At 35.2% G+C, this 27,559-nt stretch overlaps 2 protein-coding genes across 4 annotated transcripts in view; one reads left to right on the top strand and one right to left on the bottom strand.

The window, feature by feature from the left end:
* Positions 1-326: 326 nt before the first annotated feature.
* On the top strand, positions 327-4,187 carry LOC107712315 (NK1 transcription factor-related protein 2-like). The gene is made up of 2 exons (XM_016517539.1): positions 327-729; positions 2,949-4,187. The coding sequence occupies exons 1-2, from the start codon at positions 327-329 to the stop codon at positions 3,656-3,658; spliced, it is 1,113 nt and encodes a 370-aa protein (XP_016373025.1). The 3' UTR covers positions 3,659-4,187.
* Positions 4,188-6,110: 1,923 nt separating this feature from the next.
* Positions 6,111-27,559, bottom strand: part of uvssa (UV-stimulated scaffold protein A) — a 32,124-nt gene continuing 10,675 nt past the window's right edge. For 2 of the 3 annotated variants that reach the window (XM_016517533.1, XM_016517532.1), the window contains exons 8-14: positions 21,505-21,610; positions 16,352-16,553; positions 14,935-15,072; positions 14,257-14,440; positions 12,517-12,628; positions 6,599-6,788; positions 6,111-6,419 (exon numbers count right to left, since the gene is read on the bottom strand). In XM_016517533.1, the coding sequence (XP_016373019.1) occupies positions 6,326-6,419; positions 6,599-6,788; positions 12,517-12,628; positions 14,257-14,440; positions 14,935-15,072; positions 16,352-16,553; positions 21,505-21,610 (1,026 nt within the window). In that variant the 3' untranslated portion in view covers positions 6,111-6,325. The remainder of the gene's footprint in view (positions 6,420-6,598; positions 6,789-12,516; positions 12,629-14,256; positions 14,441-14,934; positions 15,073-16,351; positions 16,554-21,504; positions 21,611-27,559) is intronic. The other variant, XM_016517531.1, reaches the window with a different exon arrangement.

Here is a 27,559-nt window from a genome sequence, read left to right as displayed (position 1 = left end):
GCCACGGCTTGTGTCTTAAATTTTGGTGATGATCAGAGCTGTGTAAAGGGGAGGGTAGCCAGCTGTTTGTGTGTGTGTGTGTGTGTGTGTGTGTGTGTGACATAAACGACAGGGTGTCCTGAGGGGACGGTTCAAACCCAAAAAGGACCTGAGCAGGGGGACATCAGCAACAACAACCAGAGACCGGCTGGATCAACTTCTGACCAAAATCATCTTAAGTAGCAGACTGCTCTTATTCGATGTCTTTTGACCAGTATGTGTCCTGTTGAATAAAGAACGGCGAAAGAAAACAGAAGTCAGACAGCTGTGCTGCCCTCTGGAGAGCTATGAACCGGGATAAAGTGCAGGCTGGCGAATCCATCGTGCCTGCCGCTGTGATCGTGGTCGCTCCGCAGGACGGCATGGACGACAAGTGGCTCGCTGCCGGAGAATTGCCCGTGTTTAACTGCGCCGGAGAGAGAGACGCTTTACCGGCGGAGAGTCGAGAAACCTCACCGAGACACGAGCCCTCACCCGCCGGCGCGCCTCCTACAGTCCACAGGACAACCTCCTTCTCGGTTTTGGACATTTTGGACCCCAATAAATTTACTAGTAAGAAGCAGACACCTAACAGGACAGGTTGTGATTTCACGTTTGGTGCGGAAAACAGAAGCGATGACTCAAATCACACGATGGACCACAAGTCTTATCAAGAGGACTACGACTGTAAAAAAACATCAGGGATTTTAAGTAAGTTACGATTGTTTTTTCCTTATAATTGTGTGTATGTTCAAAATGATGTTTAACATGACAGAGTGAAAGTACATCGTTTACAAATAACATGGGCGTGCATTTTTTTCAACATTAACGTTGTAGCCCAAGTTAAAATCATATAATGGAAATGTGGGCAAGTATGTGTGTGTGTGTTTATTATTATTATTATAAATCTTAATGCAAAATGTACCTGGATTGTATAAGGGAGTAAAAAGGCCGTGTTTTAGTTACTGTGATTGGTCACCTAACCCTAACGATTATAATTCACTTTTTTCACTTTTCGCTTAAAATGATACTGTGGTGTGTCAAATAAATTACTTGGAATATTCGTACTTTTATTAGTCTCATAATTATTTACGTCATAATGTTTAAAATAGTTTTCGATAGAGTATAACTTCATTGCAGGACACTGCTTGAAATCTCCATATTCAGAGCTGTTTTGTTGCTTAGGGTGTTTATTATAAGAAAACTCAAGTTTTATAACAAAATAATGTCTTTATTGTTAACAAATGCAACCAGACCTTAAACCACTCTTCTGCACCTGGAAGAGCCATAAAGATGGACTTAAACTAAAGTTTATTTACAGAAGGAATTGTATCAGTTTTTTTTTAAATAATTAAAATCCTTGTAAATGGACATGTTGTCTTTTTTGATTGAGTGGTTGTGGAGTGAAATGAGGGATTATTATAGTAATAATCCCTCATTATTCTAAAAGATGTTACTTTTACTGTTATTCGTGAGACTGGTAGAAACTTATTTTAAAATGTATGTCACTTGGCATTTTAATTGTGTGTGGGTGTGTGTGTGTGTGTGTTTGTTTGTCAGGTGAATACATAAAAACAAATCTTCAAATAAGTCTTACGTTTAATAATTTTAGCAATTTTTTGAGCTCCAAAGATTTGGGAGCACTACAGTCCGAGCACCTTCTACACTTTTTTTTTTTTTTTTTTTTGGAGACCCATGATCGATATCTCCTTTAATAAGTATAATAGGTTTTAATCTTGTAATTATCCGAATTTTGGTCCTATAATTTAAATGTTGAGAAAGAGTTTGCAAGCTGCCTGAAAGAGATATACTCATTTCTATAATAGGATATCGACCAGTCTGGAGCAGATCCTCCACATTATCAGCGTCTTTACGCAGCTAGTTGTGTTAAATTAAACACAATCGAATGAGTTTAATTGTTTTTTTCTTTAGATATATTAGTGCTTTGTCTGGAATCTAAATGGTGAAAACAGAAAGCGCGGTCTTCATTGGGATCATCTTATCTTCTGTGCCTGCATTTGCAAGGACAAATATGTGTCAACCTCTATGATTGATTAGAGGCAGCGCGCGAAAGCAATTTTCAATAAACAGTAATTGTAGGCTGCAATAATTTGATAAGGTTTGTGCTGTTTTTAACAGCCGCTTTAAATGGATGAGTAAATTGAGAGTTATCGATTAGACGAGCGTGCTGTGATTTAAGATGTCAAGACGAATTGACACGCCATCTACTCTGTCCACACTTTATATAAAGAGGAAAAAACGACTAGAACAGAAATATCAGTTTAATTTTAAGTGTAAAAATGTTGTCATTCCGTTTTTTAAGGATTTCAACTTTAAACTAGTAGGCTAAACATAATTAGGCATGTGCTATACACTCTTTAAAATAAAGTTGCTTCAAAAGGTTCTTCAAGCGATGCCATAGAAGAACCATTTTTGGTTCCACAAAGAACCATTCAGTCAAAGGTTCTTTAAAGAACCATCTCTTTCTTACCTTTTTATAATCTGAAGAACCTTATTTCGCCACCAAGAAGCTTTAGTGAAACAGAAAGGTTCTTCAGATGTTAAAGGTTCTTTATGGAACCATTTAGACAAAAAAGGTTCTTCTATGGCATCGTGAAGCACCTTTATTTTTAAAAGTAAAGTAGAAAATAATTTCTATCTTACCAATCGAAATCACATTACAAGAAATGTTACATATTTATTTAAATGAGAAAATTAAGGGTTTTATTTTAGAGAAAAATAGATGAGAAAAATATAGCAAATATAGAGTAAGAAACAACTGAATTTCCTTACTAAAATGCTTTTCTTCTCCCCGTTGGTGCTACCAAACTCATATCAGCGTGTTAAACTGTGTTCAGCTCTGCATTCAGCTCATTTGTAGACGGAGGTGTAAAGCTGACTTTTAACGGCAGTGTTGTGTGTTTCCACAGAAGACGGATTTGTGTTCCGGTCAGATGAATGCGAGGCTGATTTGACCCGAGGGCATCAGTCGGACAGCGAGCTGCAGGAGGACCTGTGCAGCGAGGAGAACAGCGCCCTGATGATCGGAAACAACGACGCCGAGTTTGGGCAGCACGAGGACGACGACTCACTAAGTAAAAGTCCAGAAGGACAGCAGACTCAACAGTCCTCATCAAACGGACAGAATCACTCGGTCAAACCCAAACGTAAGCGCTCCGGTTCAGACTCCAAGTCTGGCAAACCCAGAAGGGCCCGAACTGCGTTCACGTATGAGCAGCTGGTGGCTCTGGAGAACAAATTTAAGTCGACGCGATACCTGTCCGTGTGCGAACGCCTCAACCTGGCGCTGTCTTTAAGCTTGACAGAGACTCAGGTGAAAATATGGTTTCAGAACCGCCGGACCAAGTGGAAGAAACAGAACCCGGGAGCAGACACGAGCGCACCGACCAGCGGGGGTGGAGGAGGACCGAGCAGCGGGCTGGGCAGCCTGAGTCCTCTGAGCCCGTCTCCTCCTATGGGCGGTCATCTGTCCATGCACGCCAGCTATCCGGGTCACACGCCAGGAGGACTCGTCTGCACCACTCAATTGCCCTTTCTGCCGGGTCACGCAGTACTGTCACCCTTCATGCTCGGCCCTCAGACTTACGGAGCTCACACATTTTACGCGCCGCACTTATAAGAAATCATCTTCAGGAGATCTTGTCCCGGATCGGAAGAAACAGAGTGTCCGGTCAAATCCGGCACAGGAACATTTTTAACTTGAAGCACTATGCTGTTACACACTTGCAAAGACATTTGATAGGTTTGTCTTAAAAACTGAGATGTAGCAAACATTCTGCAACTGTGGCAAGCCCAGAATTAAGTTTAGGAATCATTTTCCTCATGTCCGGCAATACATGCTAATAATTAGATTTCATTTCAATATGCTTCATTTTGATAAAATGTGAATATTTCTCAAGGTCAAACTGTATATATTCAGTTATTATGAAACGTGTTTAGACATTAATTTTGAATGCACATGAATTAAACGATATGTAGGCCTACTGAAACAAAGAATGAGATTGGACTAAAATCGTGTAAACATAAGCCTAATGAAAAGTTTTTTTTGTTTTTCTTTTTCTGTGGGCCATATTATTTAATTTTGACGTTGCATAGACTGTGCTATTATTTAATTGTTTGTCTCACAATTAATTGGTTGAAATAAAATTACAGATGACAAAGAACAGTTGTCAAACATTTCGTTGAACTAAATTTAAAACCAAGTTTTACATGATCTTGCACTCTATGCTAATGTCTGATTTGAAGTTGAAGTTTATAAACTGTGAAACCGCTTTCTCTTTGCACGAAATTGACCGCGATTAATTCCAGCTTTTCGTGCAATGAAGCGCGAACAGGTGTTCTATTGGTAACCATTTACTTTACATTTCACGTCATTTTTACCAATTTAGAAACTTTCTCCCTTTTGAAACCCTTGTGTGTAATGACTTAGGCTGAAATAGATTATTGTTGCTTTAATTTATTTGAACATTACTTATGTACCTATATACGAATAGCTATATAATGTAGAAAATGCTATTATTTTACATTTTTAAATATTTAAAATAAGATAATAAATGCCCCTTTTAAATCGACTTTTTGATTTAATAGCTGACATTCACGTTATTGATATTTAAGCAACTGAGGACTACGGAAAGGCAGTTGAAAAGTATGCTTTTAAAATATTTCGATTGCAATTTAAAGTTTTGTTCGTTAAATGATTTGGGGCTATTATTGTATTTCCGTTTGCTAGTGAAAGTAAAGAAAGACTGATGTTTAACACGGGACTCGTTTCTGAAATGTTCGTACTTTAAGTACTATTACGTACTATTAATATTAAGTCATATTAAGGGGTCCAACACCTAAAGACGAATTAGTAATGCTGCTAAAATTCGCATGATTTTCAGCCTTGCTGTTGCGATTGTTATTGATGCATGCTTTGTAGTTATTCTGCTTAAACTTTGAATGGCATACAATATTACATTAAACCTATATTATACAAGCAAACCTTTCTTTTACTCGATATTCAACGGGAAAATAATGTTAGCGATTGTTTTGTAAAAAAGGGTTTTGTGTTAAATATTTTAAAACAATTGCTAAATTAGTTTCCTGCATGCCAGCGTAAGATCTTGTGCCGTCGCCAGACATATAACACACAATTAAATGGGTGCAAAAGCTACATTTCACGTTTACAGCATATTATATTAATTACGTATTATTGTTATGTTTTAGTTAGAATGCATTAAATACTTTAAATCACAATGTCTTTTTTTCCCCAATTTTGCAAGTGAATAAAATTAAGGGGGGAATTATAGTCGTTATATTGCACACGGACCATGACGATCTTTTTAAATACATTATTATTTTTGTCCGATGAAAATATTCTTCGCCGTCCGTTTGGATATCATCATACTTATTTACATATTTATGTAGATTTCTTTAAGAGTTTTTAAAGTTTGATTTCCACGGCAGAAAAACGCGTCCTACCAGTGTGAAGAATCCAAAGCGAATGCATAAATAAAAGGAGTCTTTTTTTGGAGTCAGACCCCACGAGTAAGACCGATGTCAATACACACCCATTCTGTAACAGCGAAATCCCTTTCCCAATTAACAACTTTAGGCTGGTTGAAAAGTATTGCTTCCTTGTTTTAGAAGCAATGCTATATTTTTCTGCAATATACAGTATCATGTTAACTTTGCCTCATTTAAAATTGTAAGCCATTCTTCATTTGTTGTAATGAAAAGATGTTTTTAATATAATTGCTACACAAATTATATTAATAAAAAGATGTGTGCTTACGGTTTCAGCGGGCCTAATCGATTAAGGTAAACTGTAAGCCTATTGAGATTGTGTTACTTGAAGGACATCCTAACATTAATATCTAAAATTTTATGCAAGTCTTAAAGTGTAAAAAAAAAAGAAAAAGAAAAAAAAAATCCTGCCTTGCTTTTGCATTCAAATTTTGCTATGGTGTATTTTTAATCTTCACAAAGAAACCCCTTAAATGAAGGAAGTCATGGTTTTTAAAATCAGAATAGAAATGCACTCTATATTAACATTCAAATAAGACTTACACAACACATTTCTTTAACTGTTCTGTCAATTTTAAATTCTAGATTACATAAATACAATGTAGCAAAGACAAAAGTTAGGAAATGACTTTTACCTTTTTAAAATTAGTTATATACCATGAAGAAAAAAAATATTGAAATAATTCAGGCATTACAAATGACAATCCAAAGTTTATAATGATGCACTTTTTTGTCTGTGTAATAATCCAAACAGCTGAGGTGTGGCGAGCTGTATCCTTTAATTCAGTGCATAGTTAAACTGATTTGAAAATTTCTCATGTTTTCTCTTGTCCATCATGTTCATGACCTCTGTAACTCGTCTCATGGAGCTCCTATGAGGAAACAATGTGGTTGAGATTCAAATTCTTTATTTACTCATCACTCGTGAAATATACTGTTCACCAATATTCAATAAAAATATACTTGACTTCAGTTATCTCCAAATATAACCAAAAATATCAGGCCAATTGAGTGATTTTGTATTTAATCTTGAACATATACTATAACTTACTTGTTGAAGACTTTCTTCTCTAGTCTTGAACGAGATGTACTGGCATTTTGCTTTAAATCTGTAAGGTTTGGGTACTTTTTCTTTGACTTTCCTTTGTTGCCATTCTTTCCCTTCCCGTACGTCTTTGAGGAGCCCAGATCTTCTCCAGTCGCGGCTTCAATCTCCCTCATGAGCTCTGGGTCTCGCCAATCTGAACCAATGGGAGAAAGGTTGCTAGAATTTACATCAATGCACCATACATTTCTTCAAATATTTGACTTCTTCAAATCTTGAAAATAAGAAACTTCTTCAAATTCGAACTATGCATCATCTTTGTTAAATCATTTATCCCATGGAATATAAAGATGATCAAGGCCTCAGCCTTTGATTTTGGTATAATGAGTGATAGTAAAAATGTGTGATGGTAAGGACATTTTTTAACTTAACAGTGGTGAAAAAGTTTAATATAACTAGGACTGGAAATCATTCTAATATGCTGATTTGATGCTCAAGAATAATTTCTTATTTTCAGTGTTGAAAACAGAAAATCAATTTGTGGAAACCATGTTTTTTTCCCAGAACTCTGTAATGAATAGAAAGATCAAAAGAACAGCATTTATTTGAAATAGATTTTTTGTAACGTTAAGGTTTTTACTGTCACTTCTGATCAATTATGAATTTCTTTCAAAAATATTATTACTAAACTTTGTACAGTAGTGTATATAGATAGATAGATAGATGGATGATAGATAGACAGAAAAAGTAGCAATTAAGAGACACAGCAGAAAAAAATATATTTAAAAAGGTTCCATCCTTAAAAACGGCTTATTTGAAAAATTTTGTAGTAACAATTCCCCTCTTCAGAGTTGCTGATTTCTCCAAGAACAAATGCTTCGTAAATCTTTCTTGTGCAAGCTCAGGACTCAAAATCATCAACATTTCATTAAGCATGTCCTCTACTGAAGATACATGCATATCTTCAAATGATAAAATGGTAGCTGTTAAATTATTTACAGTTTCCAAAGTGTTTAATTGCACAGAGTACTGTAGTGAAAAGCATGCATGCAACAAATGCCTTTTAAATGAATATGGAGGAGTTGGTCGTCCCTATAAGGATTTATGGAGGTGAAAGGCCCCCGTTACATGAGTGCTACAATCCGTCCTCACTTAAGTCAAGCCTTTAGGGGCTTCATTCTTGCTGTGAGGATGATGGGGGGCCCTGCGTTTAACTTAAGCTGTGCAGCAGGTCTGACTACTCTGTCAACAGTTCGCATCTGCATAAGTCGGGCACACATGAGCATCACAGGCAACAGCTGCAGTCAGCCTATTTGATTATCTATAGAAAACACATTTAAACACAAAAATGCTATGATAAGATGGTTGTGAAGTGCACAGTAATATTGTTCTTCGGGAGATTTGCACCAGTCCAGACTATTCTGGGTTAAATATAAATTAAGTTACAGAAATAATTGACTTCTAAATGGCAAAAATTGGGGTTATGGTGAGGCAGAAATGTGAACCTTATAATTTTATAAAGGCCTTTATATGTTAATTTTTCTGTTAAAACTTGCATTATTTCAGCTTCAAAGCTGTTCTCGTCAATTTTACAGCCATTTTATAGTTTATCACAGGGGTGCCCAATCCTGTTCCCAATCTCCCTTCCTGCAGAGCTCAGTGCAAACCCTGCTCCAACACACCTGTCTTTAATTATCAAGTGTCCCTGAGACCTTAATTAGCTGGTTCATGTGTGCTTGATTTGGGTGTGAGTAAGAGTTTCAGTGTCATGAAATTGACCCCATTCTATTGTAATTGTCTCACTGTAACATATTTTTGTTTTTCTAATATAAAAGGAGGAAAATATGTGTTTTAGACAACAATTATGACACAGATACTGTCAACTGTTAAGCTATTTTGAAGGAATGGAATATTACTTAAAGACAACAGACAGCAGCTCTAAAGCCAGAAACAATTGCTTGGCCGACACATTCCTTCAAATGTATTTGCCACTGACATGGGATGTGTAATTATTCTAACTAAAGGCATGTTGACAGTTTAATTAACTTTCAGGTATTTGATATTAAATGACCTGCACTTATCATCTGATTGTGGTTGTATCTCTCTATTTGTGCTACTGTCTCTTAGCGCTGCACTGAAAAAACATTTTCATTCATCCAATTAAAAAAATTTAGGGTAATGATTCACCCTAAGGGCAAGTTATTTATTTTTCATTGGCTCAAGTTAAAAAATATAGATGTGAATCATTACCCTAAATTTTTTTAATTGGATGAATGAAACATTTTTTTCAGTGTGAGTTCAACGCTATCGACCACTACATTCTTTTGAATGGACTAGAAAATTATGCTGGCATTAGTGGAATTGCATTGCCATGGTTCAAATCATACTTATCTGACCGTCATCAATTCGTAGCAGTGAATGAAGAGGTATCATATCGATCACAAGTGCAGTATGGAGTACCACAAAGCTCAGTACTAGGACCATTGTTTTTCACACTTTACATGCTACCCTTGGGAGATATCATCAGGAAGCTCTACACTTAGCTCTACATTTCTTCACAACCCGGACAAAACATACCAATTCGCAAAACTAACAGAATGCATAGCTGATATAAAAAACTGGATGACTAGTCATTTTCTACTGCTAAATTCTGAAAAAACAGAGGTGTTAATTATCGGACCAAAATACTTTGCATGTAATAATCTAGAACACTGTCTTAACACTTGATGGCTGCTCTGTCAATTCCTTGTCATCAGTTAGGAACCTAGGTGTGCTGTTTGATAGCAATCTTTCCTTTGAATGTCATGTTTCTAGCATTTGTAAAACCACATTTTTCCATCTTAAAAATATATCTAAATTATGACCTATGTTATCAATGTCAAATGCAGAAACATTAATATAACCTTGAGGTCATAAACGCATTAATTATTTTAATGCTTTTTTTGGGTGGTTGCTCTGCATGCTTAATAAACAAACTCCAGCTGGTCCAAAATGCAGCAGCTAGAGTTCTTACTAGATATCAATATGTATTATTACTAGATATGTATATATTAGCCCAGCTCTGTCAACTCTGCACTGGCTCCCTATTAAACATTGTATTCATTTTAAAATCTTGCTAATTACTTATAAAGCCCTGAATGGTTAAGCTCCTCAGTACTTGAGCGAGCTCTTATTGCATTACAGTCCTTCACGTCTGCTGCCATTTGATAATACCTAGAATCTCAAATATCAAAACTCTGACCATTTGATAATACCTAGAATATCAAAATCAACTGCAGGCGGCAGATCCTTTTCCTATTTAGCACCCAAACTCTGGAATAACCTACCTAACATTGTTCGGGAGGCAGACACACTCTTGTCAGTTTAAATCTAGATTAAAGGGCCATCTCTTTAACCTGGCTTACACATAACATAGTAACACACTTCTATAATTCAAATCCGTTAAAGGGTTGTTAGGCTGCATTAATTAGGTCAACCGGAAACGGGAACACTTCCCATAACACCCGATGTACTTGTTACTTTGTAAGAAGAATGGCATCTACGCTAATATTAGTCTGTTTTTCTCTAATTCTGAGGTCACCGTAGCCACCAGATCCAGTCCGTATCCAGTCCAGATGGTGGATCAGCACTTAGCGAAGACCTCTTCAGGCCTGAATGTCAGCGGAGACCATGCCAACTAGGCGAACCCTAGAGACAGATCCCCTGCGAAGCCCTCGTCAGCCATCGGCTCAAGACCATGAGAACCAGACGAGTCCTCTGCTCAATCTGACGTGCGTTGCAGCCTGGAATTAAACCACACCATGCTGGTTTCGTCTGGCCAGAGGAGAACTGGCCCCTGACTGAGCCTGGTTTCTCCCAAGGTTTTTTTTTTTTCTCCATTTCTGCCACTGATGGAGTTTTGGTTCCTTGCCACTGTCGCCTTTGGCTTGCTTAGTTGGGGACACAATTTCTGGCAACATTGTTGACTTGACTGCACAGACACTATTTGAAGAGAACTGAACTGAGCTGGACGATTACATCACTGAATCAACAATGAACTGACTTTAACTGATAAACTGTTTTCTATTGTCCTCTTGCATTATCAGCACACATTTTTTCTGTTTAATACTGTAAAGCTGCTTTGACAATCTGTACTGTATAAAGCTATATATAAATTCATATCAGTACCTCAAACATATTATTAGCTCAATGGTACAGCATAGGTGTTAGATCTGAGGTCACACTTACAAGTATGAGCACCACTAATGATACAAACGAGAAATTTACATTAGACACACTGAAACAAATACAGTGTTCAGAATCACGTGCGACTGAAATATTTTGGGAAGCCTGAAGCCTGAAGCAGAAATCAATGGCGCACCAGGGGAGCAAGTGTTCAGTCTGTGAACTGATGGACATCATGGGCACACCAGCAGCGCAGCAGAACGGGTGGGGTGGCCTGTGGTTACCCTGACAACTGGCATGTCGACGGGGAGAGGGCGTGATGGAGTCACGGGGATCGATAGCTTACTTAGTTACAAAAGATGCTATTTCACAAGCCAGTGGTCAGCAGGCCCCTGAAGTCAGTTGCCTCAGATAACTGTTTGTTAACAAGTAAACTGTGGCCAAAGAAAGCACATCCGACGCTCCAGTGACAGCATGGAGAAGCTACTTAATTGGCTTTTAGCACCCGACTCCACAAGAAAAGAAACCCAAGCAAGAAGGAGAAAAGTGAAAAGCTGAGAGGCAGAGTGAGATGCAGCCTGTCCTATTATCGAGTATTGATGATGACTTGGATGGGATTCCATCAGTTCATCTCTTCCTGGAGTCTCACAGCCACCTGATTGGGCTGTTGACCACTCAGCGTGTTATAAAGAAGGAACTGTGGGTAATGGAGGTCTAGGATTTCACCTGGATACTGGTTACTAAAGGACTTTTGACAGTGAAAAAGCCTTTGGGGGTCTTCAGCACTGGGCTGACAAAACATGAAAGAAGAGTATCAAGCTTTCAGGTTTGGTGTGCGATATTAATTTGGCAAGAGTGCATGCCTTAAGAGTTTTGCAAAAATGTAAGTAGTAGTTCAGCACATTTTGTTAGAATTTACTCATTTTGTGTCCACAGATGTAAGTCTTACACCTGCAAATACACGAGATATTTTGAAGAATTCTCATGCTGCTCTTTTCCATACATGTTTACATGCAGCCAAATAATCAATTTGTAATGGACTGATGGATTAATTGGACTGAAAAGACAATGTAAACATCTCAGTCGATCTGACTGAGATCGATCTGAATGAAATTTCTACTGGGATTTAATGAGGTGATGAAGACTCACAATAATCTTATCAAGAGGAAAAAATAGGCATGTAAACACCTGAATCTGACAATTGTCTCTATCATATCATATTCAAACATACCTTGCCCACATGCACAATGACATGATGGTTATGTTTACATACAATTAACATCTTACAAAATGGTCAGAGGAGGAGAATTAATATTTACTAAATATTTGCTAAAAAGCTCTTCTGAATTAAATGTCAGCTTTGTTTAGAGATATGTCATCAAGACCCCATTGGCATCATCCTGGTGGCTTTCTCTGATGCTGAACACAGTGACTGGGTTTTGTTTGGAATACATGTAAAGCACATGTAAAACGAATATTTGAATTGGACTGCAACATTTAGGGGTCAAATAAACAACTTTCAGAATCTGAAATTTGAATAATTCATATTTAAAAAAATAATATATGTAAACATGCTTCAGAATGACAATAAAAAAAAAAATAATAATAATTTGATCCACAGTACCTAGTAAATGATGATTGAATTTTCATTTTTGGGTGAACTATCCCTGTAGGTAACTATCACTGTTGATTACTGTCATTATTGTTAAAATAATTGTTAATTGTTAATATTGTTAAACAGGTTGCATGAATGATCTAACCTGGCTGCTCCTCCTCACGCTTCCTCTTTTCCTTCTCCAATCGCAGTGCATCTTCTGGGTTAACAGGCCTGCCCAGCTCATCCCGAGGGATAATGTGCCCATGGAAGGGGCACTGAAATTACATCTCATTTAATTAATCAGTTTATTCAATCAGTGTCTTGCTTATATCTATTTATTTACATCAGTGGTCACCAACCTTTTCAAGCCCAAGATCCCTGACCTTAGCCTTTATGAAAGACAAGATCTACCGATTGAAGAATTGATAGAAAAAGATTGTACTTCCAATCTGAGGCCTTTTATTTAGTATTTTCATTAGTGATGCATCGATCATGATTTTTCAGAATTCGTTTTTTTTTTAAGCAAATGTATTATTTGGTTATTTAATCTATAACAAGCAAGCTGGCCTTGCTTAAATATATATATATATATATATATATATATATATCTTTAGCCATTTTTAATTAAAGGCAGCCACTGAATTTTAATCATGATTCAAACAAAGATGCTGCACACGTTGCATGAGCTGTTTTTTTGTTTGTTTTTTAAGTAGATTGTACAATTTCAGGATTTAAAGCAAAAAAAGAATGGTCCTGACTTTAGCTTTGTTAAATTATGCTGCATAAAACATGTCTGCATGAAAAAAAAACAAAAAAAACAGACGGCCTGAATGAGATGCAAATTCACTCTCTGACAGCAGGTGGCGCTTATGGAACAGCAGGTATACAGCATTTCCTTGGTTACCACTGTAAACAAAGCAGCAATACTATATACCAGTGCTTCTCAAAGTCCGGACTCCGGTCCGGATCCAGACCCGGAGGGAATTCAGTCTGGACCCACCTCCATTTCATATTTCAAGAACACAAATTATTTCCTACTTTGATAAACGCATGTTAAACTTGTAAATGATATGTTTAGTTTTTTAATGTCTTTTTGGAGATGGTCCGAAATGAAAGCGAAGGCAAGATATTGAAACTTTTCCTTCATGACATTTGTTGTCATGACATCCAGTGAGCGTATGACTTTTGACCTACTACTACTACTATTACCATCTTGTGCCCTGCAATAATCATTTACTCAAACTCGCTTTTATGAGATAAAGAAGAAAAAAAAAATCTGCCAAACATATCGGCCAAAAAAATCAGCATCATATATCACCCATCGGCTGCCCTGATTTCTAAATATCGATCGGCCAGAGAAAAACCCTTATCGGTCGACCTCTATTGCTGACACTTAAATTAATTGTTTTGCCACTTTTGCACTTTATTTTTTTCAAAAAAATAATGTTTATTTGTTATGCATGTTATGTATGTTTATTAAAAACATGTTTTGTAATAACCAATTGTTCCGGTCCGGACCTTTGACTGATGAAAATTCAGATTTGGACCTTTGAATGGAGACTGAGAACTCCTGCTATATACAGAGGTAAGAGGAGAAGAAAATGCCATTGCTATTCGAAACTTTTATGATGACAGTCAGTTCCCTTCAGCGATACATTCATATTACCCCTCAACCCCCAATTCAGTATTTATATTTTCTTCCTATATTTCGAGCATCATGAACAGTGAGCTGCAATGCTGGCTACCCGTCGCGATCCATGGATTGGCGACCACTGATTTACATCATGAAATAAGAATATGTTTCTACCGTTCTACCAAACACAGCTAAATATGGGCCAAAATGTTCAGTATTACATCTCTTCTGTGTATTTTTTTAGGGCATCATTATTGTTACTTTACTGACCTTTACTCTATCTTGACGTTCACACAAAGATCCATCTGGCATTGGTGCGTTGCACTTGTGCTCCACAGGTTTAAATTTCCCAGCAAAGGTGATGTATCTAGACTTCATCTCTGCGGACAGTTCCTCATTTTCAACTTCCTCCTCCACCTCATGAGGCACCCAGAACTGGTGCTGTGATGCATTCCTAAAAACCAGTGAGGACAGGGTCTTAACTACAGGAACTGCACAAACTCTATCAATGTGTGATCTTTGACAATTACATTTTTTAAAGAATTTGCCTTCATAAAGTGCATTTTTTGCAGGTGAAATATTTTAGGGGTGAGCATAACTAGTAAAATGTATTTTTAGTATAGAAATGTTCATGATTTTCTCAGGACTTTTATAGATTTCCATGAATTTTCCAGGCCTTAAAATGACAATTTCCAGGTTTTCCATGACCGTAGGAAAACTATATTTTACAAGTATATCTTGTTTCAGGATGTCAAAAAGGTAAACCTCCAGATCAATGTTTTCATCATTTAATTTTGAGGAATAGGAGTTGATCTGAAGACAGTGAGCATACAATGCTGCTCTCTAGTGGCTATATCACAAATACCACAATCCATTCATATTTCAGAAAGAGACTGATGAATGTATTATGTAAAACATTCCCAATGTTTTTTATGAATGAGACTGTACTTGATGATTTTGCCAGCGGTGGGCTGCTCCTCTCCCCAGTAGTAAAGATCCACACCAAACGGAATGACAGGGGCCTTAACAGAGGCTTTGTCTTTGTCACTGCTGCTCACCGCGACCTCAGTAGAGCCCCCAGACATACTGAAACAACCAGAACACACTTAAATCTCCATCATAAAAAACAACAAAAGTTTTTATTTTATTTTGTATTTTAAATACTATATAAAATATATTTTTATGAATATTTCCATACGAAAATTAGGAAAAAACATATATATAATCTGTTTGTTTTTTAATACAAAACGCAAACAAATTTAACTCTGTATTTGTAGTAAGTGTAGAAGCGCACTTTTGTTGAAAGGTTATTGTCAGAAATGTAATGTTTTTGTGAAAGACTAATATATAACGGAGTGTCTATTTACACTAAGTGCAAATAGCCCGCCTTGTTGGCAGAGGCTATTTACACTAGCTCCACCCACAAACGTGTGATAGGGATGGTCAATACTATAAAAGATGGCAGCCAATCGTCAGCTCCAGTGGCATAGATGGTAAAGCGCGTATCGTAGTCTTTTTGACACGATCGACCCGGGTTTGGATCCGTCTTTTACTGAACTTTTTTTCCTCCCTTTTCAAATCTCATATCACATCGGAAAGGCATTTATTTTCAATAAAAAATTAAGGAAATAATCAAAAAGTTGAAAATAATGTATCGGGTAGGGTTAGAGTTGGTGTAGAGAGGGCTTTATTGTCCCAATAAGGTGGCATCCATTTAATAATTTGAATTAAAATTATAATTTACACTCAATATGTTATTACTGCATACTGTTTTATAATGTACTATAATACTGAGGTGCAGATAATTGCCACTATTTGCAATAAGTAGTATAAATAGCAAAAAATCTTGCTATTTTAACATAGTGTAAATAGAATATCGCTATCTGCACTTAGTGTAAATAGCATCTATCGCTAAGAAAATATGCTATTTACACTAAGTGAAAATGTCGCTACATAAAATTGCATTAAAAAGACTTATTGCCTGACCACTAATAAAAGTACTGTATACTACAATACTATATTATATATTGGCAGCGGCTATTTGCACTAAGTGTAAATAGCAACTGCCAATATATAATATAGTATTGTAATACAGTACTTTTACTCTTACAGTACTTTTATTAGTGGTCAGGCAATAAGTCTTTTTAATGCAATTTTACGTATATTTATATTTAAAATAGCTGAAATTAATTTACTTTTGTTTTAAAATTTGAAAATATTTGAAATATTTGAAAACATTCTAATGCTTAACTAATATTTTAGATTTTCACTGCTAGGATTCCATTTATTATTATTATTTTTCTTTTCAGCCCTACTTTACCAGTCTATGTTAACTGATAAAATAGGGCATGGGAGTATAGATCACCTTGTGGAAGGAGTAGAATAAAGTCTCTGTTTGAGTGCACGCAGCGTTGCAGCAGCACAGGTGGGGTCCTGCTCTTCATCATGCATCTTCCTCTTGAGTCGAGAGAGACTGGAGGACACAAGAGGAACAGGATGTGTGACCACAGGTTTTGATGGCTTTGCTGTGGCCCCATCGGTTGACGTCGAGGGAGTTTCATCAAGCCCTATGAGAGACAAGAGGAAGAAGGGAAAAAACCATGATGTTATGTAAAGTCAAATACTCAGAACACAACATTCAATCTTTATTAATACGGATCTCACAACATCCACTTGTACTGTAGTCTAATGGACTGGGGGGGGTTCTAAGCAGGAGTAAGCAGGGGCTTAAGGTGGTCTTACGAGTGACACAAAGATCTAAGACTCACGCTTAAGCTTTCTAGCTTCCAGAATGAGATGAAATTAAAAACAAGTATGGTGAATTCCTCATAAGACTGATGATTAAGAGACACCTGACCACTATACACAGACAAATGGCCAAGTGGGTATATGAGAAGCCTGATCTGCTCTTATTTCTTATCAACAAATATGGTTTTCAAAAGTGCAAAATCAAAAAAAAAATTCAGTATTTTCAGATACATTTATCTGAAATGCCTATTTCAAATACAATATTTTTTAAGTCTTTGAAAAACAATCAAAATATTAATGTGCATTAAACATATTACGGTTTGGTATTTGTATATTTTCAAAAAACATAAAATACATTGTGCCAACCAATCTGTTCATTAGGTTGCAGATTTCCTAGTTCAGGCCCATCAGACCCCAAATTTCCTGCACGTGAGCTGCAGATGTGAGAGAAAATGCATTATCCTTGCATTCAGTGAGCAAATTATCTGCATTTCTGTACGGAAATATGGAGTAGGGCTGGGACTCGATTCCAAAATAAGTATTTTTTCAATTCCGAGGTGTTGAGATTCTAGCATCGATTACACACACCTTAAGTCCTTAGAAGAGTCTTATTCAGTAAAACAACAGCGTTAATATTCAACTCGCTATCACAAAAATCCAGACATCAGTTGTTACAGTAGTAGTAACCTGTTACAAAAGCGCCTATTTTATTATTATTTTTTTTATATTTTAAATATTTTAAACATATATGCAATGTTATTTATGAAGTATTGCAATCTGATGTTGTTACTGTGTGAGGAGATTTCTGTACAATGACACCAGTATTTTACATTTTGTCCACTGTATGTGTGCAAGGTGAACATTAAAACTTGGGTGTGTGAAGTTTTGGCGAAAAATTCAAAATATGCTCCGTATGATGTTACTTGTCGCTTAATTTTTATATTTGAAACTAATGATTAAATTAAAAATGTCTCCATCAAAAAGATCAATTATACAAATTTTCACAGTAGTAGTAAATATAGCTGTACACAATAATATTATGCCTTCATGAACAATAAGTCTTATTTTTCAAATATATAAATATCCATATATGTACACACACACACACACACACATATATATATATATATATATATATATATATATATATATATATATATATATATATATATATATATATATATATATATATATATATATATATATATATATATATATATATATATATATATATATATATATATATATATATATATATATATATATATATATATATATATATATATATATATATATATATATATATATATATATATATATATATATATATATATATATATATATATATATATATATATATATATATATATATATATATATATATATATATATATATATATATATATATATATATTTATTTATTTATTTATTTATTTCATAAAAGTTTGTACTTTACAACTGACCAACACTGCTGAAAACAGTCTCTAGTAATCACACATGATCTCTGTTACAAAGTTTTTTTGGTTTGTTTTTTGTTTTGTTTTTTTTTGCAATAAGAATTGGAAATATTTGTTCAGAATCTATGGAACTGAACATGGAATTGAGTCAATTCTGTCAAAATCAAGTCAAAATTTCTGGTAAGAATGATGTATTGGTTGATTTGATTGTTACAAAAAAAATCAGTTTATTATCTATAAAATATTAAGTTAGCTAGGACATTCTTCACTAGCCAATGCAATGTGTATCAGCAGTGAGGAAATAAAAACTAGTCAGCAGCCAGGTAGCAAACTATTCTAACTATTAGCAAGTTCGCTAGCTAGCTACACTAGCCTAATATAGTGATACCTCACTGAATGGCCAATTGTACATGTATTTCCTGTATTTTAAAGATATAAAATACTGTATTTGTATTTTGATACATTTTTGATAAATACTTGAGGTATTTTGTTACATTTCCTGCAAATTCAAGTCTAATCACTTGTTTCTTTAGAACAAATATTTACAAGGCTGTGCTGATGTGTCGATTACTTTAGCATATCACATATCACTAACCCTAAATATTAGCAAAAGCAACAGGTAATTTGGTAATACCAGCAGTTCAGTTCAACAGATGGAGTGGGTTACAAAAGACAATAAATTATGGTCTCAGGACAGGATGAGAAAGATATGTTCTTACAATCCTGATTGTAATCATCTGGTGTATACATTAATCCAGGTTCACTCCCTTTCAATGACTTACTGCATCATAGCGGCATGCAGGTGTGCAAAATCATGAAATACGACCAAAAGCTTTCTTTTTCTGTTCAAATTGACCAAAATGGTAGCTATTTGTCTGAAGCAATAAAGTTGCAGATGCTAAAGAGATAAATCAATAAGAGGAAATAGAGAGGCCCAGCAGTAGACATAGAGTTGAGCTGCCAATGGTGGCGTTATTGATTTTCCTGAGTTCAACAGGCCTTGTAATTAAAATGTAAATTTTGAGAGAGATAACGTCCTGACAGGAACGCTAGGATAAAGGGATAGATAAAAGCTCTGTAGTGAAAGGAATGGAGAGAGAGAGAAAGGAGGAGTAGAACAGACAAAATGCTTTTCAAATGAAAGTGTTTCTCTCCGGATGAGGAAGCCGATGTGATTTTGACAAAAGAAAGGGAAGGATTAGCCAGAGATGAGCTCGAATCCAGTGACAGGTTGATGTAATATTAAATGAAACTGCTGATGCTAAATTGCGCTGATTGATAAATTTGAAATCATGGAGTTAACTTGGCAGTAAATCAGAATTTTTTTTTTTTTTCTGCGTCCCGTTTTAGGAATATTTAAATTATACTGCGAATGGTTGCACGCTCAATACATGCAACACCTTTATACATCTTTTCACATTTATTTCAATAGAAAAGAAATGACGCGACTCAAATCAGTCTCACATCTGATTTACTGTGGTAAAAGATGACTAGTTTAAGGTAAGCATCAATATTACTATTGCTCATATTTGGGGGTTAAGGACTAGAACAATCATAAGGATTAAACTTCAGCACATCCTACATTCGTTGTGCTACAGATATGAAGGATAATTCAAAGTATGCACTGTTAAAGAGAACTACTGCTTTTCTAAGTGATCATAAAGACTTGGGCATGGGCTCTTTTGACTTGGGCAGAAAATAAAAAAACCTTTACAACCACATAGGAATGCTGTAAAAAAGTAAAACAAAATGTTAAACATCTAGTTTGTATTGGCATTTGTATGATATATGTTTAAGTTCAGCATAATCCAATCTCAGACGAGTACACGGTTTTGTAGGTGAACAGTTTAGCGCACAGAGGTAAATTACCACTCTAAGCTAATGGGCGCTCATTAACAACATTGCATTGTTAATTTGGCATGGCCAGTGCACTGATCACTACATACTTTACTGCAGAAAGCAGCTTGGCTCTGTGAAGCTGTAGAAATATCCTAATGAATCTTCACTTAGTGCCCGTTTAGAGATGCTGAAAGGAAATGAATGAAGAAAGAGAACAGGAGAGTCTGGTGAAATCATATTGCATCTCATAATTAGTGTGTGGCATGGAGCTCATCATGCATTACCAGGAAAATCAGGAAATTACTAAACTACTTCCAAAGTGCATGCTGTTTCTACAAGAACTGCAGAAATCCCATTAGCCACTGAAATAGATTATTTTCATGACAGTAAATTTAAAATTGGACAGGATTTGAGGTCAAATATAATCTGTGTTATTTAGCTTGTGTCTGACCTATTGCTTGACCTCTGTCTTTTGCCTGTGGCTTCTTGTCAATAGAGCTGTCCTTGCACAGATGGACAAGAATCTTTTGCATGTACAAATAGTCAGCTGTCAAAACAGATTTCTATTGGCGGCCCCAGGTTATAATTGATTTAAACCAGGCTTAAAGCAATTTATTACCTTTCAAATAGATATCAGAGTTTTAAAAGAGCAGTTAAATGTTTTTAAAATGAATGTGATATTATTTTGCTCTCATATTTGACCCCAAATTATTCTCAAATGGAAAATTAAATTAAAGGCAGTACAATAAATTCCAAATACTACTGTGATGTATAAATGTTTTACAATTTAAACTTTAAAAATTTAACATTTAGGGGGAAAAGAGCTTAATTGTCATTAAATAATGTCACAATGCAAAAATAATAGATATTTTGTCTTATTTATTTATATATTTTAGTTTTATTTATTTAGGTCATATTTTGTTCATTTCCCCCCCTTTTATTTTGTAGAAAATTGTGACCTGGCAATGTTCTTGACAGAGTTTATGAGTCTCACCTTTATAATAATGCACCATATTTATTAATAATATATGAATCTGCTATCTTTCCAATTAAATTCACTGTCAACCTATTTTTAAAGTAAAACTCATAGTTAAAAACAGCACAACTACCACAAGTTGTACATTGCTTTGAGCACAAATGCTTCATGCTTTACACCTTAACTCTAAAAACAAACTTTCCTTTGCGCTTTGAAGCTTTTCGACAGCTAACCGTTTCTAACTAAACTCACCACTGTGCTCTTAATTCCACATTTAAATATCCTGCTGCTTTAAGCCCAAAACTACAAACAAACAGTAATCCCCAGAGGACTTTTCAGCTCATATCTTCTTTGAAGCAGCCACTATAAGTGTGTGGCGATATCCTATGAGAGATTATTTGGATTATGCAAGATCCTATAGAGAAAGCAGTCCCTTTACTGATGAAACAGGTTTGTCTTATTGCATTAGGCTTCACATCTGCACCTGAACAAACTCACCATACTCTGCACGCAGATGTTCAGGAATATGAGGTTCATAGCCCTCCTTTTCTGGCACGTCTACAAAATCATCGTCGTCATCTTCTCCATCCTCAGGAGCTCTCATCTAGCTCGGGAAAAAGAGAGTCACTTTAAAGCCAAGATAATAACTAACACCTAATAGAGATGGTAACATGTGAGGGAATTAAGTAACAATGAGTCTATTTTTCTTGTTTTACTCAAACATTTGCATTTTACTTTGAAAATGCTATAAAAACTACTGTTGCAAAACATTTACTATTTTTTGTCATTCTCAAAACAATGCTTGTTTGCCGACAGTTTACAAAGGATGTCTGCAATTCTCTCCTGGCTGATTAACACTCAGATGGGATATTCACTGTGGCCTCGGGATATTCCAGAGATTTACAGCACTATGAATGGCAAACTCTGCAGTAACGTGGGACATCTTAACATTTTAATTCAAAGCCTTAATAGAATTTCCAGTTGACCACATCCAATTTTTTTCCTAGTGGTAGTCAATCTGAGCATTGTCCCAGCTAACTGTGACCACATAAAATAATAGTTATGTTAAACAGACTTTTCCCAGCATCTGTCAGCACGCAAAGGAGATAATAATAATTTCAGACAATAATAATTATTTGCAATGTTTCAGAAAATAGGGCTACATGAGTCTATTGACAACCCAAAATAAACTAAAGCTGCTGATGGATGCATACTTAATATTGGGTGTCTTAGTCTTGGCTAGATATGGTGAGGTTGAGTTGTTACTGATTACATCTTTGTGCAGGTTGTTCTACGAAAGAGCAGGGCGAACAAGGTGATACGATTTTTCCTCTGAAGTTCTGTGTTCACATCATGCAATCACTGTAAGCAGATCAAGTCAACACGAGGCACCGGATAAACCCATCTTAAAGGTGATTCAAACCAGATCCTGGCTTTAAGTACCTTTGACTAGAAGAGAAGTTATGGCTTCTCTGATCTTATGTGTATCTATAGTCAAGGTAAGCTGAAAAGCTTTCATAAATCTCAAGGTTTGGATATATATATATATATATATATGTATATATAAAGAAGAAAATGTGGTGGAGAATAATGAACATTTAACTTGTGTTTAACTTGTGTTTCAATGAATTAGTATTCATTTAAAATAAGCAGTACTGTGTATGTCTTATTAAATATAATTAAATTGTAAGTAACATGTTTATGTCAGTATTATATCAGCCATCAGCCCCAATACTCTCTAGATACTGTTATTTGTATCAGCATTTAAAAAACCCACAATCGATCAACAATAGATCTGAAGTATCATCAATGTCCGTACCACAATGCAGGGCAGTTAAGTGCCAAAGTTTAATATTTATAGTTACTAACGCCAAGTATGTTCATGACTAAGCAAACACAACTAATTAAAAAAAAAAGCATAATCATATTGTAGGTGTCTTTAAGTGCTGAAGACGATGGTGACTGGCTCATGGATTCAGGAGGCAGGTGAGCTTTATTCTGCTCTCCCTCCAAGCATCTACTGCTGCCATCTGCACCTGCTCATCCATCACTCGCGCTGTAAGTTTTGTTATCACTCTAACACTAATCAAAAGAGAAAACTGTCACTGCCACTGACCTGTGGAACCTCCCAATTATGCTCTTCAAGAGTGACAGCAGCACTTAACTTCCACTGCCGGGTAAATGACCACCATCAATCTAAACAGAATAGCAATGAACCACCGGGCTGCAAATGATTTTATTTTTTTGGTACAGAAATCCCCAGCCTGGAATTTATGAAAGGTGAAAAGCAACTCAAGGCTATTTTATTCTCCTCCTCCTGGACCCCACTCCTTATAGCCGAGGGTGTTCAGACTCCTGGGGAGACGACGTCTGCATTAGTGCTAAACAGAATTTATGCCTTTTAATTTACTCAAAGGGTGCTTAAGCGGCCCGTGCGCTACAATGCATAACAGAATGCCAGTTTTTAAATATGGGGGTCGTTGGTATAAAATGGTATATATAATCTGTGTGCCCTTCGTTTTCGAAGGTATTGCTAAAGTGTACAGCTCTAGCGTGCCTTTTCCATTTTTTTCTGTATAATTGTCTCCATGATTACCTTAACATAAAGTACTAAAGATTGTAGCTTGCTTTGCTTTCGTTCATTTTTTTTTCTTTTTCATTATTGCAGGCAGACTATGTTGATAATTCCAGACTGAGGTATAAACTGTCTTTGCATGAGGTCTCAATTATGTAGACTGGTGGCGTTGGTTCAGAAATAAGCCCTCTATGGCGAACACAGAAATATCTGTGTTTTGTGTGGTTATGAAATAAAATAATTCCTTCACTTCACACTCAAGCCCTGTAGTCTCCACCTAAAATTTGTAATACAATGAAAACTGATACTTTAAAGTCAACATGATATCAAAATGACCCTATTTACCTTAAAGGGTTAGTTCACCCAAAAATGAAAATTAGCCCATAAATTACTCACCCCCGAGGCATCCTAGGTGTATACGACTTTCTTCTTTCAGACGAATCCAGTCGGAGTTATATTAAAAATTGTCTTTGATCTTTCAAGCTGTTTAATGGCACTCAGTGGGTGTTGCATGCATCAGTCCAAAAGAAGTGAAATAAAAATCGCCCATCCATAAAAAAAAGTGTCTCACACGGCTCCGGGGGGTGAACAAAGGCTTCCTGTAGCGAATCGATGCGTTTTTGTAAGAAAAATATCCATATTCAAAACGTAATAATCACTTTAATGTAGCTTGCTCCAACAGTTGTACACAGAAGCAGCTCAGCGCAGCTCAGCGGATGACGTATGAGTTCAGCGTTGAGTAATTTATGGGCTAATTTTCATTTTTGGGTGAACTAACCCTTTAATACTTTATTAAAATGTGGTAACTTGCTGTACGTCTTTCCTTTACAGCAGATGTCACAAAACCCTTTTACTTTTAACCCCCCTCCTCCAAACACTCCTAGTCCAGACACCTAGTTTGTAACACCTACTTTTGTCCAAACCACTAAATTGTTTTATCTGCATATCCTGATTCATCCAGAAATGTATCAGATTACGATTCATTTTAGATGAAGGTTGATCAGTATGTTCACTGTGACCCTTGTACTCAGGGTAAATACATTAGCCTATAAGAGTTTTTTTTTTCACTACACACAAACTGCATAGTTCACCCACTGTCTGTACCAGTGGCGAAGCTACTTTGAATAGCTACTGTGGCCCGACCAATGATAAGTTGGTAATTTTCCAAATGAATGTAATTTATTAAACAATAAAAATAATTTATTACTCTAACTTTATATATTTAGATTTAGGTTTTTTTTAAATGTAAATGCAAGCTTTCAAGGTCAATTGCAGTCAGTTTATTCATTTTCCCTCTTCCTATTGTTTCATACCATAGGCTTGTCAAAATGATGATTCATCTTATTTCTGTTAGTTCCACCCATGATGTTATGATAAATTTTGGTTTGACTGTATCTATTTGATAAATGAAGTTAACCAACTAACGTTATACATACCCTTTTGGTTTCTGTACCCAATATTTAAAAAATTTACAAATGCAATAAAAATATCGGTATCGGCATCGGTATCGGCAAGTACCAAAAATAAAAGTATCGAGGGCGAGTGCTGGAAAAAGTGGTATCGGTGCATCCCTAGTTTACAACGTAAGGACATAATCGTAAGATGCGTGCGTTTGTGGAGTTGAATTTGAAAATAGTAAAACAAATATCAATCAGTCAATTTTTTAAAAAGTATATATTGGAAACTAAGTCTTAGCGATGAATCCGGACATACAATTGAAACCTAACCACCTGCGGGTGATAGATTTATAGATTAGAAACTAGCCAAGCATGTCTGAAACATCATATTAGCATAGGTACAGTGTTTGATCAGCTAAATTTGTGTGTCTTTTGTAGAGAGAAACACATAAACATTGTGCTAGACACTGTTCTCCACAACAACTGCATATTTGCACGGTCTCCTTTGAACGCAAACTGACAGACACACTTGATTATGAGATGAGCTTAACCCAAATCCCTGTTGTCTCAGACTGAGGTAGTATTTTACAATAAACTTACTTTAGTTAAAGTTAATTAAAGCATTAACTTACATTAACAATGAGCAGTACATTTAGTTACAATATTTATTAATCTTTGTTAACATTAGTTAATAAAAATACAACTGTTCATTGTTATTTTGTGTTAGGTCAGGTACTAATGTCAACAGATACAACTTTTAATTTTAATAATGTATTAGCAAATGTTAAATTAACATTAATGTTAATCAATGCATTAGAAGTATTGTGTAGAACTATTTTGTTGGTACATGTTAATGTAACAAATAAAAGCTTATTGTAAAGTGTTATAGGCAACTATAGACATTTTTCCAAACAATAACTCAAATAATGTTTATACTGTCATTATACTAGACAGACAATAGGCATTTTATTGTTTGTTTTTTCAGAGTTATATATATGGGTTGTTTTGATATTTTCTGTTTTGAACCTTTGTGCTGTATTTTCTGTTGGCAATGCTGTTTACACTTTGTTTTATGTACAGGCCCACCCACTTAAACATTTCTGGCTTCGCCCCTGGTCTGTACTTGAGTTTAATTAGTTACTTTCACATTTTTATAGTATTTAACACATGTAAACAACACTAATAGCCGACAAAGTCCACTTGGGAAACAGAGAAACAGAAAAATCCATTACCACTTTAAAAAAGGGAGGGAACATTCTATTTAAATTGAAACATTGAGCAGTCATTCTGCAATCTGCAACTAATTACAAACTTTAAACATAATTTCAAGCTCACCTAGACTTTTTTATGCCTTGTTGCCACCAGCTGCAGAACAGATTGTTTATTCATCTTGTCTTTATTTAATCAAATGCCGTTACCTTGATAGATTAAAGTGCAGTTAAAAATACTTGCACAATAGACACTGCAAACCAAAAACGTTTCAATCACTTTAAGTCTGTTGTGATAAAATCAGCACTGTCAACTTGTAAAGACAGTATTATAATTCTTCGACTGGAGTGTGTGGATACTGAGAATGAGACTCCATAGCAAGGCTTTTTGCTGACGCAGGTGTTGCTGGCATGTGAAGCCCACCTCCAGCTGTCTCAAGGAAAACAAAACTCCTGACAATGTAAAGTAGCCTAGGAAAGTTTCCAGGAAATTATAAAAGAATCAGATTCTCTACATAATTTGTATTTTTCATGATACAATATCAGCTTAATGATTGAAAAGTTGAACTATCATTTGAAAAGAGTCCAATTAGGTAATAATCATAAATAATGTAAAACATAAATATATAACTTATATATTATATTTATTATATATAATTTTATATTAATATTCCTTGCTACGTGTACTGCGTTAGGCTAACCGAGACTTGTCATTTGCACTTATATATTGTTGCTCTTTTGTTAGTTTTGACTGCTTCTGTTGTCCTCATTTGTAAGTCGCTTTGGATAAAAGCGTCTGCTAAATGACTAAATGTAAATGTAAAACAAACATTTATATTCGATTAATTTCTAAGTCATATAATTTAGTATAAACATTTAAATTATGCAATTTATTAAATTATAATAATAAAATAATCTACTATTAAACATGACTGAATAACTGAATATTTTATTAAATGAGTATTAGTAATTATAATCTAATAAAAAAAATGCTTAATTTTGTGCTACTGTATTTTCTACAGTTTTTTATAAAGTTTATAATAAGTTTAAAAATGTATAATCAACCATATGAGTTAATAACGAGTTGTTAGAAATCTAAATGTAAATGCTGAGATATTGCCCCTCTAACCAGGGATATTATAATTAAATCTAATACCGTAAAAAAAAAAAAAAAACGTAAAAATAAAATAAACGTTAACTGACATAACATAAAAGATATATTTAAAAATAATTATTTTATTTCAGCTATTTTCCAAGGAAACGTACTAAAATAAAATTAAAACAATTTTATTTTTAATAAAAAATATGTAGGCATATTTTAAAAGAAAAAACAATGACAAAAACACGCAACATAATTACTAAAACTGTGCATA

The sequence above is a fragment of the Sinocyclocheilus rhinocerous genome, unplaced genomic scaffold, assembly GCF_001515625.1.
Source record: "Sinocyclocheilus rhinocerous isolate Xijiao unplaced genomic scaffold, SAMN03320098_v1.1 scaffold808, whole genome shotgun sequence".
Lineage (NCBI taxonomy): Eukaryota > Metazoa > Chordata > Actinopteri > Cypriniformes > Cyprinidae > Sinocyclocheilus > Sinocyclocheilus rhinocerous.
Note: the sequence above shows the minus strand (reverse complement) of the source record. Positions and strands in the feature narration are given on the sequence as shown.

Excerpts from the sequence above, each read along its gene's own strand:
- LOC107712315 (XM_016517539.1), top strand. The coding sequence starts at position 327 with ATGAACCGGGATAAAGTGCAGGCTGGCGAATCCATCGTGCCTGCCGCT. Across the intron at positions 730-2,948 it reads AAAAACATCAGGGATTTTAA|AAGACGGATTTGTGTTCCGG; the intron begins GTAAGTTACGAT and ends GTGTTTCCACAG.